Source organism: Antechinus flavipes, chromosome 2 (assembly GCF_016432865.1).
Source record: "Antechinus flavipes isolate AdamAnt ecotype Samford, QLD, Australia chromosome 2, AdamAnt_v2, whole genome shotgun sequence".
Classification (NCBI taxonomy): Eukaryota; Metazoa; Chordata; class Mammalia; order Dasyuromorphia; family Dasyuridae; genus Antechinus; species Antechinus flavipes.
This window is the reverse complement of record NC_067399.1, coordinates 256730696-256743394: the sequence shown is the minus strand read 5'-3', so window position 1 is coordinate 256743394 and position 12699 is coordinate 256730696. Positions and strand designations below refer to the sequence as shown.

General features: G+C 35.2%; 1 protein-coding gene across 2 annotated transcripts in view; it reads right to left on the bottom strand.

Annotated features, from left to right (window-relative positions):
- Positions 1 to 845: 845 nt before the first annotated feature.
- Positions 846 to 12699, bottom strand: part of DNAJC5 (DnaJ heat shock protein family (Hsp40) member C5) — a 53502-nt gene continuing 41648 nt past the window's right edge. The window contains exons 4-6 of one of the 2 annotated variants that reach the window (XR_007950508.1): positions 9220 to 9391; positions 9035 to 9109; positions 8560 to 8642 (exon numbers count right to left, since the gene is read on the bottom strand). Coding sequence is in view for 1 of the 2 variants with exons in the window: in XM_051976811.1 (XP_051832771.1) it covers positions 8539 to 8642; positions 9220 to 9391 (276 nt within the window). In the remaining variant the exon portion in view is untranslated. Of the gene's footprint in view, positions 8643 to 9034; positions 9110 to 9219; positions 9392 to 12699 lie in introns of both variants that reach the window. The other variant, XM_051976811.1, reaches the window with a different exon arrangement.

Below are 12699 nucleotides of genomic sequence, written 5' to 3'. Positions count from 1 at the left end.
AAGCAGTGGCACTATTTTTCTCTTGTCTTTCATACCCTTGCCCCACACCCTTTACCCTTATTCTGCAATCCAAGCATCTTTCCTGATGCATGGCTTTGATGTCATCAATTTTTTATTCAAAATTTTTGATCTAATAATGTAAACTATCTTACTACCTGAGACCTTCCAACTTAATTTCATATCATTCCTTTACTTGCTCTTTTATTTCAGTAAAATCATTCCTCTCTTTCTTTACACTTTTCTTTCTGTTCATGCTATTTTCTGTACCCAAAATGGTCTGTCCTATCTTAAAATACTTCCCTACTTTTAAAGTTCAATTCTAAAGTCACCTTTAATGTGAAGCTGCTCCAGACAGCAATCTGTTAAGTGATGGACACCTCCTCAAACTTCTGGTCTTCTTCACCCTTAGCTAATTCTAATACTAGAATAATTTCTGTGCATCAAATTCTTTCTCTATTAGTTTATAAATACATTAAGGGCAAAGCTTGTATTCTATCTATAAAAAAAAAGGTATTAAATTATGTTATCTAGTGTGTTTTCCAGTCAGTTCTCTCTGGAATATAAGATAAGCAGTGTAAAGCAATTTGTAAACCAAAGTAGCACATAAATATAAGCTATTATTATTACTATTAACTTTCAGCAGGATTATTTCTACTTATCCAAAGGTATAGGCTAATAGGTCTGGGACATTTAACAGAAGAGAAACTGAGGAATGCCCACCTTATTATTTGTTCAACATTTACTAAGCATCTATTAGGTATAAGGAACTGCGCCACATGATTTCACTTACAACAGAATCTACATGTTCAATAATGTCAGTTTTAAACAAAGACCAAACACTGATATGCATTGAAAACATTTATTTTACAACAGTAATTTCAGATAGATAATTTAGCAATCTTTATTTTAGCGGATATTCAGACATACAATACATAAATTACCATGCTAAACCATAAAATAATTCCTTCGGCTTTAACCTTATGTATGTACAGGAGCTCAGTAGTATCAAGTGTAACAATCCAAAAAGTTCTGACAGCCACATCTACTTACATACAATTCAAATTATGGTCCTTTAGTAACATAACAAAATATATGTCTATATATATATATATAATTGCTTTCCAGATGCAGTTATATTTGGGTTGTTGTTTTGTTTTTAAACATGTTATCTTCCTCACACCTAGAAGTGAAATACAATTCAAAAGCAAAATAGTTTCCCATCACTTATTAATTTGACTCAGGGATTGCCTTGAACTAAAAAATTGAAGTTTTGAATATGTAAAAGATGATGCAACATCTATTTCCCTTATGTGGTCTCTTCCCAAAAGCTGGGGCACTGGACAAAAGGGAGGTGAAAGAACCAGGATTACTTGTTGGCCATCCCACCTAAATCACAAAGAAATTCCAAGCACTTTTATTAAGATGACAAGTTAATTGGCTCATAGATTGTGCCAAGAAAAACTGGTTTTTATGTTTGAGGTATGGGAAGAGGAATAATTGGGAAAAGGGAAGCAGTTTCTTCCCTTCTAGTCTCCCCTATACTTCACATCTTGTGGACCCAGAAAGCAATTTACTTATAACTCAAATGTGTTTTGTGCATGAATCTGTTCACACCAGGAGGAATCTTCAAGGCTTTGAAGCTATTCTGTGCTCCAGACTAAAAGAATAGTGTTAAGTGATAATGACTACTGTGCCCAATGCAATTCATTTCCAGTTCTTAAAGCCTACACTAAACATATTCCAAATAGTAGTTTCTTCCTGCAAGCAGACTAAGCAGCTGGACTATACAGTGAAAAAGATGGACCTGAGCACCTCCTGTCCTGAGATGCATCTATCTATTCTAATACTGGGAAAAAGCCTGAGGAATCTACATGTAAACTAACAGCATGGGCTCTCCAGTTTATCATGGATTTCTCTCACTCAAGCATTCTATTTACACAACAGGATTGACATAGCTGTTTCAAAGGATTCTAATTTTTCTTTTTTTCTTGAAGCTAAAAGAAACAACCTAAAGACAGTATCTTTGCTTCCATGTCAAATCAAAAGTTTGAAGGAATCATTTTAGAATCAAGTTTTATTGTTGCTTTATTACTTATCAGCAACAATATTGACATACCTGTTGTATAAACATATACATATACACACATGTACATACATGACAAAGACACACAATATCACAATCTCACATTTACAGCATGTGATTTGAGCCTTGCTTTTCAAAGACATGAAAAGATATTCATTTTTTTCCAAGTACCACAGGACTACGAACTGCAATTAAGGACATTTCTGTTTGTATGTTCACAGTTCTGAATGTTAGAAGTTGGATAAAAGTTAATTTTTTTATGTCTAGCCTCTCAATTCCATCATTCTAGGAGTTGCCTGCACTAACCATCCAGAATTCTTGTTGAGTTTGAATTGTCAGGGCAGCTGGTGATATAGTGGATAGAGCACTGGCCCTGGAGTCAGGAGGACCTGAGTTCAAATCCTTAGACACTGTCTAGCTGTGTGACCTTGGGCAAGTCACTTAACCCTGATTGCCTAAAAAAGAAAAGTTTGAATTGTCTCTATCTAAATGAAATCTTAAGTTTAGTAAATGTTTCAAGGGAGGCTAAGGGGGTTTAAAACTGGATGTAAAACACCAAAGGAAGCTTTATGCTGAGCATAAAGACACAAGAACAGAAAACAACACATACCCAGATAAATAAAATAGGAGAAAAACACTTTTTAATCTAGATATTACCATTCTTCATCATGTAAACTAATCAATATCTCCCTTCTCAGTATTAAGCATAAACCTAAAGTTGCACAGTTGGTAGGACATTGATCTTTTATTTTAAAGTGATTTTACATTTCCTAAAAGAAAAGTTTCTTTAAAATTGAGTTGAATTGATTATAGATAAACACAGCTCAGGTTCTTGAGTTCATAATACCTACTCTTTTGGGGACTGACAGATTGAAAAAGCTTTTTGTCTTTCCCACATTTTGCTTCAAATTGATAACAAGCCTAATTAATCCTTTCAAAATTGAGGCAACACTGATAAGACATATTAAGTTTCCTTTCATAAGTCTGAAAGATATGTGGATTTCATGAGGCTTCTCTGAGCACTTTTAGTGAAGTTCTGAAAGGTTTAAGGTCCTAGTTTCAAGCCTCACACAGAATCTAAATTGTAGGAAGCCCTAGTACACAGAAGCAATGCCTCTAAGTAAAAAGAGCTCAATCTCAGAAAAGTAGGAAAAGATAGGCAGATGGGCTTTGTAATGAGATATGGTTATTGATAAAAGTGGTCTTTCAGGGAAAATATGTTTTATCATCATCATCATCATGATCCAACCTTTATATAGTTCCAAGGCTTCAATCTTGCTCTCTGAGCAGATGACTGATTCTTGCCCCTTTCCTTCCCCCCACAGGGCCTATGTGTACTGTTAAATGTATCTATGTGATTTCAGAAAGCTTAAGAAAAGTTAAAGAACACAATGAACACAAACATCTAAAGCAGTTTATAAATATTACAAAGCACAAAAATAAAATAGGTTCAAAATATTCCTGTGCAGAAATAGAAAATGTGATCAGCTATTAACAAAATGTTCACAAGTTTTTTAGAAATGGAGAACAAATGGAGAATTTGATATTTTCCCCTATTTTATCAAAATGAAATACAAACAAAAACCCAAACTCCAAAATCTTGTTTTTATTAGGTGCAAAAACTGTTTACTTCAAGAGCAATTTTCTCCAAGATTTTCTTAAAAGCAATGAGATTTCTACTGTAAGAAGAATGAGACTAATATAAGCTACATCAACTTCATCACTATTATGTAAGAAAAATAGCCTTTAAAAAAACAGCTTGGTATACACTCAAGATCAGAATTCTCTTCTTGGTGCTGTTGTCACAGGCATTACAACATCATGCCTGTTATAACGATTATTATATGATCTCAGATCTAGTTCCTCAAATCTGCCAAAAGGCCCAGCAGGCTCATGAGTAAAACAAGTTGTCTAAAGAGTTGATTTTGGCAAGTTCTAATAACGGAGGGTAGGAGGGAGGAGGAGAAAGCCAAGTTCACCCTGTTCCCAAATTCTATTTACTATTGAAGAAATTTTTAATTTTCACCTTTAAGTATACTGTTTTAAAAAAAGAAAAACAAAAAATTAGCAAAGAAACAAAAATTAAATACTATTACTTTAGGGGACATCCCAGGAGTAAATGATCTCAAAAATGTATATATATGTATGCATCTATGTAAAGTGTATATGTGTGAGTTAAAGAAGTCAAATTCGCATCTTCTCAAATCTGACTTCATCTCTGTTTCTAAAATTTCACAAAGATATGCCCATGTCTCAGGAAGCACCCAAGAAACTGTGAGTAGGAAAGAAACTTTTAAAAAAATAAGTGAGAACTCAAAAGTGATGCTGGAGAGATGCACACACATACACAAAATTAGCTCTTATTTCCATTAAAGTTATAGGATTTTGAAGCAAGTATTTAACATGCTTAAGAGGGTTCTCCCCAATTAATGTTGCTGACTCTATCCTAAAACATAAATCTATCTGTGATGGTTCTGAGCTCAGGAATGCTGGGAGAATCTTGGCACACAATGTTGAAGTATAAAAGCCATTATTTCCTTAAAATCCTTTGCAAGGAAAAAAAATTTGGCTAGAAAGTTCTTCAGATATGCCTTCAACCCTGGGGAAAACTACATTTAAAGCAATATTCACATAACCTGAACATATATAAACCTGGCAAACTACTCACTTTGACACAGATAAGAGGCTTTTGAGTCTTCTCTAGCCTTCTTAGGATTATATTAAGAAAGAGAGAGAGTGAGAGAGTTTATGTGTATTTATTTTAAGGGTTGGCTTTCTGGGAAGGAGGAAAAAAGATACTTAAAAATAAAATGATAATAGTAACATTTAAAAAACATTAGTTTATGAGATTCATTTTTATAAGACCCATTAAAGATCATATCAAACATGGATCGAGAAACACAAGTTATCAGATATGTCTCATTATACACACAATGGTTTAGCTTTAACCAACAGGCAGAAAGGCTTGAGAATAGAAGGAAGAAGCCAATCTAAAACATTTTCCAAGTTGTCAATAATATTTTTAAATAAATAAAAGTACTTTCTCCCTCATTACTAGCAATTTGTGGGCTCAAAGAATCCACTTCCTTTGCAGTGCTGTCATCATGAACACTTAAAACAGGGCAGTTTCCTAGTATGAGAGTTGATTAACAATTTTTGAACTTAGTTTTTAGCAGCTCTGGAAGAAAATCACTTCTAAAGCGTTCTTTTTTGAAAACACAAATTTAAGACCATACACACTTGTTATCAACTAGGATTTTAAGTTGAATTAGTATTTTTAATAGCACAGATCACTCTGTTGTTCCACCACACTTTATATTTTCAGAGGGCATGAAATATGAAACAACCACAAAGCACTTTCCACCCCCTACAAGAGTGTTTTAGGGCTTGAATAAAGATGAATGTAAATTTAGGACGAGCATAGGTTTGAGCATTATCCCCTCTTTTATTGTTAATGGAAATATCTATAACCTCAGTGCTGATCACAAAGCTAGATGCCATACATTTCTTCTGCTACTTTCAATTGCTTCCCTCAAGGAGTGTCAGTGGCGTTATTAACAGCCAATAACTATGCACTGCAAACCAGTTCTAAATACAATATTGGCCAGATTTATATATCCTCAGAAATAAGTTTGTGTCTCATACCAGCTATTGATGATTTAAAAATGCAAGGTTGGAGCTTTTTATTAGGCCTCTCTCCTAATAAAGAAGAAAGGAAGTTTACCAAGACATATGGGGAAAAGGGGAAGAGGAGGTAAGCATGAAGGAGAAAAATGTTTAGATCAGAATTTTCTCCGTAATGCTGTTGTGACAGTCATTTCAACATCATGCCTCAATTCTGCCAAGAGAACCAATAGGCTCAAGGGTTAAACAAGTTGTCTAAGAAGTTGATTTTGGCAAGTCTTGGTGAGAAAAAACCAAAAACCAAAAACCAGGTTCACCCTACTTCCAAATTCTAATTAATGTTGAACAAATTTTCCATTTTAAGCATTAGATACATTGTTTAAAAACAAAAAACAAGAAACCATCAAAATAAAAAAAAAATACCTCCCAAAATCTAAAAAAGTTTCACAGATTCAACAAGGACAGTTACTACAATGGTTCTTTTAAATCAAGCTCTGGGGGAGAAAAGTAACCCTGGGCTTTGTAACCTAGTACATACCAGGCATGTAACTAAGGAAACCTATTGTATTTACTTTCCATAGAGAATTCCTTAGATACTTCCTGCAAATGGCACCAATTAAAATGTCTAGCAAAAAGTGATGGGAAATCTACTCCTTACATAAAACAAAGTTCATTTGAAAATATAATAATCAAGACCAATAATTACAAAGTATATGATTATTCATTATATGAAGTTCTTTGTTAATGAAGCATCAGGACCAAACAATTGAGAAACAGGAACTGAGAAGAGTAATTTATGATTTTGTTTGCTGGAACCCAATTCTTAGGTCAAAGTAGAAACAAATGTAATCTTTTCTTAATTCTATCAGTCTTGGTTTTAGCCAACAAAGGTCACTAAACAGGCTTCTCATTAACCTATGAACTCAATCTAAAAGATACCGATTTGCTTTATAAAATTTCAAAATGGGGGCAATGACATGATACCTTTACAGATTTCCATCTGTGATTGTGTCAAGGCTAAGCCTATTTTAAGGGAGAAAGAAAAACAGGATGAAAACAAGAGGGATAAAGGAAAAGATAAAGGCTTATGGGATGGAGGCTTAGTAAAGGACATCATTACAACTAATCCTAGATAACTATAATTTATGTATTGCCATTCTTGACCAAAGAGCTTTTAAGAAAACTTTGGACTGACTTGGCAGAATTACCAACTAGTCCCTTCATAAATCTAAAATCATTTACACAGTGGCAAAATTGAGAGTCGGGTAACTTTCCAGATGATTATTTAAGAATGTTACAATTTTTACAATATCTACGAAAGAGATATCGTATATCGATCAAGCTTTAATAGAAAAAATTCTGTGTGCCTTCAACACTAAGAATCTCAACCATGGAAAGACTTTGTAACTTTAACTGCTGAAGAGGGTCTCCAAAAGGAATGATGACTGAAGGAATGTCAAACAAGAAGCCAGAACAAAACTCAATAGGATAAAAAAAATGCAAGGTAATGAATACAGTGTGGGTCTAATTCCAGGGTACCTGGTTGGAAGTTGACAGCTATTCTGACTCTTTACTCTATTACCCTGTCTTACCCTCACAACCCCTATAGTTGCAGAGTGTGGGAAGAACGAACCACTGCAACCCAAACAATCTGCATCTTCCTTAGCATAGGATCTGTTAAATGCAAAGAAAAGCAAGATGATGATTACACTGTAGAGCAACTGATGGGATAACAGAAGAATCTTAAAAGTAAATTTTAGATACAGAAAACCACTGCCAACATGATTTGGTTTCAATAAAAAAATGAAATGTTTTTCATTTCCACAATAAATTTACCTGAGGAAGAAAAAAAAACAATGATGTAGAAAAACAAAGCTGAAGAAATCAGGTACAAAGTATATACCACATAAACGTTGGGATTATATGTTTTAAGTCATTTTCATATTTCCAGATTCCTTCATAATCACAGAATCTGAAATGGACCTCAGAGGGTCAGAGATCATGTAACAGAACCCCCTAATTTTACTGATAAGCAAACTAAGGCTCAGACAGGTTTAGTGACTTGCCTAAGGTCATATGGAAAAGAGGGGAGTTGGGACCAAAACACAGGCATTCTGATGATGGGCAAGGAGCGCTTCATTTCTGGGGCTCAAGAAAAAAGGGAAGTGTAAGCCGGTATATGAAGGTCAAAAACTGATCCAGAAGGATAAAATTCCTATTTGGAAATATCCTTCCATTTTATCCTAGGTCATCCATTGGCTTTAACCCAAGTAGGGAATGTGAACAAGTACTCTTGGTTGAGATCAATGAATTCCTCTTGCTATTTGTCAAGGTCCTCACAGCTAAACTGTATGGAAGCAAAAGTGGCTTCAGAGCAATTCTCACTTAAAACTTGTAGGATGAAAAATCTACTTAAGCTGGTATCACTGCTTAGAATACAGACTGCTTCCATTATTCACTTAATTCAGTAACTCCTCAATACATTTACAACACAGACATACATAAAACATAAACCCCATACATGCGATTCAAAAAAAACAAAAACAAAAAAAACCCAAAAAACAAAAAAACAAAAACAAAAAGAAGAAGGAAGACCGTAGCTAAACTGCTTTAAATACTGCATGCTACAGCACTTCATGTATCATCAAGATACGACACTGAAGGTGACAGAAAGGCGGAAGGGATTACAAAATATTCTTGGCAGGTCAGTGTCTGCCCTTTCCCTGTGGCAGGAGTTGTTCCCTCCCCGATCTCTATTTCTACTGTTCATGATTCTAATGTTGATTGGCCAGGTACTGATTTATCCATTCTAATTACAGTGTTTTCTTAACTTAGTTAAATCCATCGGTATGGTAGCTGGGATGGGAGTCAGTTGTGAGTTGGGTGGTCTCTGTGGCTGATGCTGGTTGTATCACAATAGGTGTATCTGTAGCCTCTGAAAAAGGGAAAACACACATACTTTTATTGCACTAAGAGAACAAAGGCACACACACAGCTTTTGTTACATGACTAAATTCCTAACCAGAAACACTCCATTCCCTTTATGAGGAAATGGAATAGAATGATCATTTCAACAAGTTACTATGACATATCATAGTAATCTTGCTGTTCTGAGACCAAAAAACTAGTCAATTGTTCCCACCCCAATAAACCTTTTTAAATTTATTGAGTTTTTTTTAGCTACCCATAAGTAGAAGTCCACCTTCTCCATCCCTCCCAACCACCACCAGCTTCCAAATTTTCAACCCCATAATTCTATTACTACAGAGTCAATGGGTGGGAGACAATTATTTATGTAAATCTGGTCATTCTTGTTTCTATTTTTACCTCAAATTTCCATGTTCACACCTCAAACGTCCCAGCTTCCACCAAAAACACTCCAAGCACAGTATCAATGCCCTCCTGTTTGACAAGATAGTTCAACACTGATTCAGGGATCATTCTAGCTATTACCCACACACACACTGGAGGCTGTATCTATTTCATGGTCTGTAACTGTTAAAGATACTTACCCCTCTCATCAGACTGTAACTGTGCCTCCAAGTCCTCTGGGGAGACGTAATATTCTTGGTCATCACCTTCAGGAGGTTTAGGTTTACACTTTCCACAGCAGCAGTTAAAGCAGCAGCACAGACAGCAGCAACAATAGCAGCCAGTAATGATCCCACAAAATAAAAACAGGGCCTGGGTAGAAAAGAGATTATGAATTGTTTCAACTACCAGATTTAACAAATCTTCCCATCTCACAAGAGACAAGAGTTTAATATACTTGCAAAATGGCATTTTAAGATGTAAAATGACAGAGCAGCTAGATGGCACAGTAGAAAGAATACCAGCCCTGGAAACAGGAGGATCCGAGTTCAAATCCGACCCCCCCCCCCACATTTATCCACTTATTTATTTATTTGCTTACTCGTTCATTTATTTATTTATTTATTTGTGGCTTTTTATTGAAAGAACATATGCATGGGTAATTTTTTTACAACATTATCCCTTGTACTCACTTTCTGTTCTGACTTTTCCCTTCTCATCCTCCCCTAGATGGCAGGCAGTCTTATACATATTAAATATGTTATAGTATATCCTAGATACAATATATGTGGGCAAAACCGTACAGTTCTCTTGTTACACAAGAAGAATTGACCTTCCATATTTAGCACTTACTACCAGTGTAATTCTGGGCAAGTCATTTAACCCCCAATTGCCTTGGGATTAAAAAGAAAAAAAAAATTAAGATGATCATCGCTATAGAATGAAAAGGGAAAAATTCCAACACATGCTACCATTCTATTCAAACTACTGCACAGTAAATCTCAAGTTATTATAAGAAATGATAAAAGAAGAAATTCCAAAGAAAGGGAAATAAGAAAAAAATCTCATATCAAGATGAGAATAACTGCTTATGTTTGACTCAAAGTCCATTCATAACATACTGAAAAACATATTTTCTTTAAGAACTCCAATGTTTACCACAGTGCCTGTTTAGTTTTTGATATGAAGATGATGACTCAGTTTTATACTGGTTCCCCCTCATGAGAAAACTCAAGTCTCATTACAGAACAGCTATCACAATAATTCTGAAGAAAATAAATCTCATATATAAAGATCCATTTTCAATTCTGAATATTTCAACCAATCTGTGATTAATTCCAGCCAGCAGTACCCAAAAAAAGCAATCTATACCATTTCATTCTGTGAACTGTACTGTCTCAGAAAACATGCCCATTATATTGGTGTCCTCCCTTAAGGTCTTTTTCCCATTTTGTGTGTTATTAGCAGAACACTTGGGTTGTGCTTGTGATCCTCATTTTTGCCATTTGCCATCACACATGTTATTCTTTTAACATACTCATAGTGCAATGACACTCAAGTCTGTGCCTACTATGTCTAACCATTACCTTTTGGTTTATCTATTACTTAAAAGTGGTGATGTTTTAAAAGATTTAGTGCCATATAGCATGACTAGGAAAATATTTGTGTTAAATATGGGTATCTGCACTGGAATGCAGTTTAGGACTGTAAAAGCATAATGGAATTTTCCCAAAACAATCTCTGTTCCACTAATTCAACTCTGTTGCCTAAGTTATTGTCCTAATAGTGCCTAGACTATTGGAATAAACTCCTATAAAGTCTGCCTACTACAGGTCTCTATCTTCATTCCAATCCATTCTTTAAATAACTGTCAAATAGGTTTTTCCTAAAGTGCAAATCTGATCATTTCCTTCTACTCAATAATCTCCAGAATTAAATATGAAATAAAATTTCTTTTTAAGGGTAGTTAAAGCCCTTTCCAACCCTGCCCCAATCTATCTTTTCAGCCTTATTCTCTGTTATTCCCAAGAACAATATGACCCAGTCATATTGACCTTCTTGCCTTTGCACTGGCTGTCTACCTGGAATGTACCTGGAATGTACTTCTATCTCTTATCTTCATCTCTCAGAATCTCTAGTTTCTTTCTAAGTTGCCTTTTCCTCAAAATCTATTGTGCATATACTCTGCATTTATTTATATCTGTACATCTCTTCTCCCTCTGAGAAAAGGGATGTTTTTCATTTTTGTTTAATAGACTTATTAATTGATGTACTGATCTACTAACTCACTGGGTTGGCCATCTACATGCATGTCACTGTCTGAAAAGTAAACAGTAAGGAATTTTATAGGAACTTAAAATATACACGAGATTTTCCTTGCTGGAAGAGAACCTTTGAGGACAGTCACTAAGCAAATGCTTATTTTTTCTTCTGCTATCAACTAATATATTGCAGGACCTTGTATTCATTTGCTGTACCATTCACCTGTGGCTAAAACGATGTTCTTTGCTGTAGAGAATACTATGCAAAAGCCATCTTGTTTCCCTCTCATTATACTGTCAATGTACCATATATGTCACTGTCATAAAGATGAGAAAAGAAGGCATATAGGTCTGTAGCTATTAACATATGTGCCTACATATCCAGGTAGAGATTTTGAACAGGCAGTTGGAGATGTAGAACCAGAACTCAGAAGAGAAATGAAAGCTTAATGAACAGGGTAGGTTGTCAATGGAATAAAGATTATAGCTGCTGAATCAATGTACGCTTATGACATCATCAAGAAAGTAGAAAGAGAAAAGAAAAGGCCCCAGGACAGAGCCTTGAGATATATTCATGGATAGGCATAAATACAGATCATGAACCTGAACTAAGAAAGATTGATGTGACAGATAGAAAGAAAATAAAAACTAAGCAGGGTTACAATAACTCAAGGAGCAGAGTGAATACAGGAAGAAAGAGTGACCAAACTGCAGAGAGGTCAAGAAAGATGAGGACTAACAAAAGGCAATGAAGAGACCATTGATGACTTTGAAGAAAGCAATTTTAATTGTGTGGCAGGAAAGTCAGATTTGAAGGTGCTAAGAAGTGAGCAGGAAGTAGAAAAGTGGAGAGATAATAAAGGCAGATAGCTTTTTCTAGGAGTTAAAAGGGAGATAGTTATGAGGTAATAGCTTGAGGGAATGGCAGTACAGATATTTTTTAGAGGTTGAGAAAGAATGAGTACATTTGGAAGCATCAGGGAAAGAATCAGAGGATAAGGAAATGTGAATTAGAGCAGTGATGACTGAAAAAGCACAATTCTGGAGGAAACAAAAAAGGTTTGGGATTAAGAGAAGATATTTGGGGGTAGAAGTGGAGAAGGGTTAGTGTTAGGAAACAGGGCTACTTCATCTTCTCCCTTGAGGAGAAAATGGAAGATGATACTGAGGTGATCACCTCATGAGGTACAGGAGTGGGAGGAAAGCTGGTAGTAGATAGCCATAAAAATTTCAGTTTAATGAGGCTTAAGTTTAATGAGTTGAGAGAGAAAGCTGAAAGAAGGTGATGTAGAAAGATTGAGAAAAGAAGACTAAGTTTAGTAGAGCTTCTGTGTGGGGTACATGGCACACAATAATAAAAGTCCATGTGTGAATAATAATGAGAATTCAATGGGTCTCCATCATTATGGTCTTATGACT